This window comes from Octopus bimaculoides, chromosome 17 (assembly GCF_001194135.2).
Source record: "Octopus bimaculoides isolate UCB-OBI-ISO-001 chromosome 17, ASM119413v2, whole genome shotgun sequence".
NCBI lineage: Eukaryota > Metazoa > Mollusca > Cephalopoda > Octopoda > Octopodidae > Octopus > Octopus bimaculoides.
In genome coordinates this window covers 31,245,018-31,253,675 of record NC_068997.1, presented here as the reverse complement: position 1 = coordinate 31,253,675, position 8,658 = coordinate 31,245,018, and the positions used below count along the sequence as shown (strand labels likewise).

The 8,658-nt window shown below is 36.4% G+C and overlaps 1 protein-coding gene across 2 annotated transcripts in view; it reads left to right on the top strand.

Moving 5' to 3' along the window:
• LOC106871768 (uncharacterized) overlaps positions 1-8,658 on the top strand; it is a 629,775-nt gene that overhangs the window by 174,532 nt on the left and 446,585 nt on the right. For both annotated transcript variants that reach the window (XM_052974057.1, XM_052974056.1), the window contains exon 10: positions 6,713-6,753. In XM_052974057.1, the coding sequence (XP_052830017.1) occupies positions 6,713-6,753 (41 nt within the window). The remainder of the gene's footprint in view (positions 1-6,712; positions 6,754-8,658) is intronic.

Genomic DNA, 8,658 nt, shown 5'->3' with positions numbered 1-8,658 from the left:
ATATATATATATATATATATATATGCGTGTAGGTATGTCTGTCTGTCTGCTTATATACATATGCATACAAACACACACACACACACACACACACACATATATGTATATATATATGAGACAGAGTGTGCCTTGCGCCACACGGATCTATCAAAAGTTGAACAGAAAGAACACAAGGAGGAAAAAATGTAAGCGAAAGCAGAGCAAACGGGAAACTAGACGTAAACGTATCGGACGGGAAATTTTGATAAAGACATGATACACGGAATATTCGCAATTGCGTTTTCCTCGTTAGTGAATGACACAAAAGAATCATAGTTAATTTCGCGCCATTACCATTGAGCCCACTCATTTTTGGGGGCGCCAATATTCTTTTTAATTACTGGCAAAAGGCTAGTGAATGTATAGTAAGACAGAAACAAACATGACAGAAATACAACAAAGAATTACGAATATGCAACAGCACGAAGCCTTACGACTTCACTCTGTCTTCTTTCTTTTTCGTTCTCTCTTTCTCTCTGTCCCCCTCTTTTCCTCTTACTCTATCTTTTCTCCGCTCTTACTTTCCTTTTGTGCCTTTGCTTGCTTCTCTTGTACCTTTCTCTTCTTTCTCTGTCTCCCCTTCTTTTTCGTTCTCTCTCTCTGTATCCACATCTTTCACTGTTACTCTGTCTCTTTCCACCTCTACTATTCCTCTGTCTCTTTCCACCTCTACTATTCCTCTATCTCTTTCTACACTCTTACTCTCTCTTTTTGCCCTTGCTTGCTTCCCTTTTACCTTTGTTTTCTCCTTTATTTCTCTCTGTTTCACTAATTCCTCTGCTCCTTCGTTCTCTTTCTTTCTCTCTCTCTCTCTCTCTCTCTCTCTCTCTCTCTCTCTCTCTCTCTCTCTCTCTCTCTGCCTCCCACTCTCTGAGCATTTCCTCTCCCTTACCACGTGATCAGACACGCTGTTTGTTGTAAAATATGTTTCTTGAATTTTTATTGTGCGGATCTTAAATCTCTCTACTCTTATTCTATCCTTTTCCACCTCTACTCTTACAGTATATCTTTTTCCACTGTTACTCTCATTTTCTGCCCTAGCTTGCCTCCTTTGTACTTTTATCTTCTTTCACTGTCTCCTCTTTTTTCGTTCACTCACTCTGTTCCCCTCTTTCCCTCTTACTCTATCTCTTTACATCTCTAATCTTACTCTATCACCCTTACTCTCTTTCCGCCCTTGCTTGCCTCTTTTGTATCTTCTCTCTCTTTCTCTCAGTTTCTCCAATCCCCCTCTCTCTCTGTCTGTCTGTCTGTCTATCTGTCTGTCTGTCTGTCTCTCTCTCTCTCTCTCTCTCTCTCTCTCTCCTGTTGTGTCCCATTCTTTCCTGCTCTCAACACTTCCTCTTCCCTACCATATGACCAGTGTCTCGTGAAGGAGGTGTTGCTCGTTTTCGCCCTGCCTTTGACCCAGACTGGTCATGCTGATCTGGACTCTTCTTACGTCTTCTGAGACTTACTCCATGTCAATTTTGCGTGACCCTACTAAGTTCATTCAATAGCTGCAAAACTCTTTCTGCTGTATTTGTGGTATATGTATAATCATTTTTTTCTATTGCTGTATATAGCTGTAAGTCTTCGTGCAGTTGTGTATGCATATTTCTTTGTTGTATTTATATGATATCTTGTTTGTTTCTGTCTACATTTGCTGGCTTTTTCCCAGTGGCTTGATAACAGCACTGGTGCCTCCAAAATTCAGTGGTGTCAATGGGAATGGCAAGAAACTATGATATTCTGAGTAATTTACTAACGAGGAAAATTCAGGTGTGAACATTCCGTGTATCATATCTGTCTAAATTTCCCGTCCGTTAAATTTTCGTCACGTTTCCTCTGCTTTCCTCGAATGTTTTCTCCACGTTCTGTTCTTTCGGTTGAGCCTTTGTTATATATATATATATATATATATATATATATATATATATATATATATATATATATATATACACACATATACAGAGAAAGAGTGAGAGAGGAGGGATAATACAAGTTACCTTTATGATGACTCATACTAATAGGTATTCGTTCTGAGTGTTCAAATACGTGTGTCACCAAAATTCCAGCTAGATGCGTGGTGTAAGTTGTTGTTATGTGATTGACTTGTTCAAAACATGGCAAGTGGTGGCATCCCTTGGAATCAGTAAGTATAGGTTAAAGTGTTTGAGGAAAGGCAAACATCTGAGCAATGCAGGATAAAGACGTTTAATTTCATTTAATTCAATCTCATTTTAGCTATATAGCGAATGGTACGAATAATGAAAAATAGTAAGGATAGTTTGTGATAGCTTTTTCTGGGATACCCCCGCTATTGGAGATTCGCATCGAGCGAAGACTCTGTAAGTTGGGTATTCCGATATCGGAGAGATATATGTAAACCAGTTGAAGCATATTCCTCATCAATTATATTTGTTATCGTTCATTATGTTCAAGAGGTTGGGAGAGTCCAATCAAGTCCAGTTAGATCGGGTTTTCTTTAGATAAATCTATGATCAGAAAAAATGGTTAGGTGGCATGGTATGGTGAAAAAAGAGAAACAATTCTTATACTGTACTCCATATTGTGAGAAAATAAATACGAACAGATCCAAAATTTTACAAATACTGAGAAGAGGAATACAGATACATTTTGATGTGAGAGATGTTATATAGGTAAAAGGTTTGTATTATACATTGCTCAGTATACTGAGGGGTATTAAGTCCTACGAGAGGGCTGGGGATTAAATAATGCACTCTGGTATGAGAAAGATAGCTAAATAAAAAGATAAGGACAGTGTAGTAGATATACTAAGCAGTATGATGAGGGGTATTATTGTCTTTGGAAATTAGTGGGAGTTAGTGGTAAGGGCTAGTAAACTGGCATTGTCATCCAAAGAAGTTAGGGGTTAGGGTGGGAGCTAATTTAAAGACTGAGAGATAAGGGATGAAAAAGAACAAAACAGATGCCCAACCTACAGAGCTGGATATCAATGAGAGTGGGTTGTAGGTAATAAAGTGGACAAAAGAAAGATAATAAACAAGTGTATAGTGGGTGGTCAAATTTTACAGGGGTGGATATGTAAAGTAGTCTAGCCACTAACGAATGTCAACTAGCAAGAAAATGATTTAAGATTTGTGTCATAAAAAGGTTATAAATTAAGATAAAGATAACTAACTAAAATAAATTTAATTAAAAAAATAATAGAAGTTAAAATAAAGTTAACGCTTAAAATTTAAAAAATCTAAAAGTTAGTGTCAGTGCTTAATGAAGATACATTATTAATAAGGCCTACAGAGAAACTATGGACATAAGGAGACTGTATACACGGAGAGAATGTTTAGTGCTGCTCGGAGAGAATGTTTAGTGCGGTGCAAACGAGTATGTATGTGGAACCAATTTTAGACCAGGAAATATTGTAGGGAATTTTCTTCTAATTAAGATAATGCACGTCGTCAGCTAGAGAGGTAGTTTGCTGTGCTCTTCATGATTAAACGAATTTAAATGGGCAGCATATCTACGCTTGAAAGTAACTGAGGTTCCAGTACAGTAACTAGTAGAATTTTTGAAGTGTGTTATGAACAGCATATTTGAGGACAACGTTAGACCTTCTGCAATGAGAATTCATTCCTAGATTAGCAATTGCAACTAGACCTGTCTGGTATGAAGGAGCTTCCGTACATTGAATGAATACTTTTAGAATACTATTAGAGGGTACGCTATGTTTAGGGTACCACCCTCCTGTCCGCTGCCAGCAAATATCATTTGTCTCTGTAAGGTATTGATTAATAAACGAGATCATGGATATTCTCCGTCCCTGGGTAATATTAAGGGCAATAGTACCCTGTCAGCTTGCCTTGGGAGGTCTATTACTGTAGTTGGAACTTGAGGTGTTGCATGTATTATTATTATTGAAGACGTCGCACAGTATCCAATATCGTGATGTTGATGATTGAAGATATTATGTCTACCGGAGGTTTGTATTGTCTGTCAAGTCACAGCAAGGATCTCAAACAGACAATACTTCACACTATATGTTTGAAGTTTTAAATAATGCCGCTTTTTTCAATATACCTAGATTGCAGGGTATTTCTAAAGTTTCCAGATGTTTCTTCAGGTTGGATGGTACTAAACCCAATGCTCCGATTACAACAGAGACAAATTTTATGTTCGAATCTCGTAGCAGCCACATCTTGGTGATCTCAATTTTCAGGTCTCCATATTTATCCATCTTTTCTTTTTATTTCATAACAATATGTTGATCTCCTGTCACTGCTACATAGATTATTAAGCACTCTTGTCTGTCCGTCATAATGGTTACTATATCCGAGGATATTTTGGATTCTGCTTTTCGTCCATTATCTTTTTCAGTGTGTCTTTTTCAGTGTACCTCCTAGCAATACTTCCGACAGTGTAGCCAGTGAAAGTTTTCGGCTATCTTGTCGTGTTTGCGCTTGTACTCGTTCTGTGCAAGACTTTCACAAGCACCAACAATGTGAGTCACGCTTTCGACCCTCTACCTACATATTCTGCAGAGATTCTTTGCGCTTGTGTGGTATACATCCTTTTTCCCTGAGTTGGTTTGCAATGCCTGATCCTGGATATTGATGACTACGCTTTCAGTATTCGTTATCAAGTCACCCTTGCTGAGCTACATTCATGATGCTTCCTGGTCAATTAATTTGCTAGTTTCGTAGTGGAAGTGGCCATGTAATTCCATGCCTAGTAGACTTTCATCTCTCTCTCTCTCTTTGTCTCTCTCTCTCTCTCTCTTTGTCTCTCTCTCTCTCTCTCTTTGTCTCTCTCTTTGTCTCTCTCTCTCTCTCTCTCTCTCTCTTTGTCTCTCTCTCTCTCTCTCATTCTCTCTCTCTCTCTTTGTTTCTCTCTCTCTCTTTGTCTCACTCTCTCTTTGTCTCTCTCTCTCTTTGTCTCACTCTCCCTCTGTCTCTCTCTCTTTGTCTCTCTCTCTCTTTGTCTCTTTGTCTCTCTCTCTTTGTCTCTCTCTCTCTTTGTCTCTCTCTGTCTCTTTGTCTCTCTCTCTCTTTGTCTCTCTCTCTCTCTCTTTCTCTCTCTCTCTCTCTCTTTCTCTCTCTCTTTCTCTCTCTCTCTGTGGCTATTCGCAATCGGAATTGATTAGAACACTCAAGTTCAGCCACTCTTGCAATTTACACCCACCTTTTCATAAATTCCCTCGAGGACAACACCTCCCTTTTCATCTTCACTTTCCTTTTCAAGTGAAACTTGAAAAGTCGATGAGGGCCTTACTCAAGAGGAATATTTCTGTCCTCATTCCTTTCAGCCTCGTCCACAAGATAACCTATATATAAAACAAATCCTTTATTTCAATGGCTGTTGTGTGTGACTGGCTTTGAACTGGTTTATTCCTTATTGTCATGATTTGGCCCTATCTGACTATCACCTGTTTCCCAATGTGACCAAAATACTTGACTAAGAACCGGCATCACAGTGAACAGAATATCATCTCTGCTGTTGATGACATTCATTATCAAACAGTAAAAAAAGCTAGACTATCTTCAAAAGAGCCACGCCATCAATGTAGTGGACTATGTCAACTTGCTGAGACAGTTACGAAAGACAATCAAGACTAAATGCCCAAGAAAAGTGAAGAAAGGGGGGGGGTCTTGTTTCATTAGGACAATTCTCCAGCGCACAAGTCTTTCGTTTCAATGGCTGTTGTACGTGATTGTGACTTTGAACTGGTTGATCACTTTCCCTATTGTCCTGACTATCATTTGCTCCTTAACATGAAACAACACTTGTTTGGGAGCAAGTATCGCAGGGATGATGACGTCATATCTTCTGGTGATGACATTTTTAGCTAACAGGACGAAAGCTTCTTTACCAATAGTATCCAAACACTGCAGTATCAATGGAAGAAGTATGTTGTCACATACCGTGGGAGTATTTTAGTCATCACATGAACTTTTCAGCCGACCCTTTTTTATATTCCAGTTCCAAAAATTAATTATGTGAGGCAGAGGATAGAGAAAAGTTGTTTTTAATAAGCAACCAACGTTGGCGGTGGAATTTATCTTGAAGGCTTCACCAATGAATAGATCTTTTAATTGATGGAGGCTACAAATATATTAAATATATTAAATAATAAGATCATTTATCTTTAGTACCTGTTCTTTTCTTCCTTTCATCTTAGTCTCTATTTTTTTTTTTTTTTAATATGTACTAGGTGTATTGTATAACTTTCTCAGTCTGACAGATGTTTAAATTGGTGAAATAAAATTCTCTTATCATCATATGGCTCTGTTTCTATTCAGAAGATATCTTCCATTCTAATCCCATGTCAAAACCAGTGCACCATGCTAAAAACTATAAATAAGTAAAAAAAGAAAATCATGTGTATCTGTTGTAATATGGATTGGATTATCTCCACCAGATAATTGTAGCTACACTTATCTATTGTAGTATTTCTATTCAATTACTACTCTTAATACAGCTATGGCATAAACAATTTTAATAATCGCACACATGTTTATGAGTGAAATAAGTTAGGTTTTGTGATACTTCTGGCTAGGGACTTGATCTAATTTTCTGTGAAGAAACTGAAATGAGTTCATCATAGATGATGAGTTATAAACACTACAACGTATATAGTTATAAGTGTGCTTTTTATGTCAGATGTTGAAAACTCATTCCTTCAAACATTCATATTATTTTCTTTTATTTTCAGATATCTGATAAGAAATGGATTGAGGAAAACATAAAACTAAGGTAATTCAAGAAATATGCTCCTAAATCTTATAACGTGTAAGTACACATATATTAGGATTTGAGTTATGGTAAGGTAATTAAAACATTTTTATCAGTTGAAATTTTTCCAGTATTTAGTACACAAAAACATCGCTTAGAGATGTTGATATCTAAAAGCAATGGGCGAGGGAGGTAACTAAAAGAATCACTTTGTTGATTTCCATGTAACTGATTTTTTCTTATGTGAAATTTGACTGGCAACTGTTCGTGCTGCCACCTAGAGTTGCTTTCGGAATAAGAGAAGCTGAGAAAGAAAGTTTACTAAGAAATAGGAGAGAGGGTGAGGTTTTCCTTTTTCTATTTTCTTTACTTTTAAAAGTGGTTGAGAGACGCAGAAGGAGAGAGATTGAATGATAGCATGAGGGCAAGTCTCTTACGTATTTAGGATTTCATTCTATGAGTTTTTGAAAGATATCGTTTTATTTCTCTTGTTTATTTTTTTCCCTCCAGTGCTTATTCACCTTGTTTGATGGTTCTTCATATAGACTTGATTACCGTTTCCTTTACAAACTACATACACATCCCTCTGTGTTTCTCTCGGGTGCAAATGTGGGATCTCTTGTCGTATTCCCATGCTGATTATCACGTGAGGATGACTTAGGATTAATTTCCAAAACGTTTCATCTTGCCATGGCACTTTTCCGTTTGTCTTGTGTGTATCATTCAGAATTCAACCATCGTTCGAAGCACACGTGGGAAATGTGACTGGTAACTGTTGTTGCTGCCACCTACAGATGATTTTGAGCAAGAGAGAGAGAGAGAGAGAGAGAGAGAGAGAGAGAGAGAGAGAGAGAGAGAGAGAGAGAGAGAGAGTGAGTGAGAGAGAGAGAGAGAGAAAGTGACTTACCTAGAAACAGGAGGGAGGATGAGGTTTTCCTTTAAGGGAAAAGAATCATGCAGGGCTTATATTTTCTTCGACTTATTATTATTATTATCATAAGATTTTTCTAACGAGGGAGAGAACATAAAATAATTTTTTCCATATAATTTTTTCCATATAATTTTTTCCATATAATTCTTTGTAGCTGGAAATAACATTATTTCGCTTTTCTTTGAGCACCTCAATACATATATACATATATACATATACATATATACATATATATATACATATATACATATATACATATATACATATATACATATATACTCAATACATCATAACTTAGTATCATGAAGCTAGCTGGTCTATGTTCATTTAAAACATTTAGGAATTATATACAATCGATTTCTTTATTTTCGTTTTCTTTTTTTCCTTTTCTTAAACGCTTAACTCTCAAGAAAAGAATTGAAGAGACAAAAGCAGACAAGTAAAAGCCTCATAGGTTTTCTCATGATAATTTGGAAATATATTAAATATATTAATACAGTTATATTTTCAAATCCTACTCCCTTAGATTACCAGTATTATTTATGAAAGACATAAAAATGGAAATCAACAGAAGGCTAAAAAAAGTTAAATCTGGTTGGTGATTAATATAACAATATATCATTTCTTTTCAATCACTACTCTTAATACAGCTATGGCATAAACAATTTTAATAATCGCACACATGTTTATGAGTGAAATAAGTTAGGTTTTGTGATACTTCTGGCTAGGGACTTGATCTAATTTTCTGTGAAGAAACTGAAATGAGTTCATCATAGATGATGAGTTATAAACACTACAACGTATATAGTTATAAGTGTTTTCTTATATAATATTAAATATGAAGAGGTCTCAAAAGGTTAAATCGAATATGCATTTTGGCAGTTTGAGATGAAGATCAAAATGTCTAGATTTATTGTTACTTTAAAATTCTATAGACACCAGTTTCCTCTCTTTCCTAAGATGTTAGGATGAAAGCAAGGGCATGTAAGAGAAAC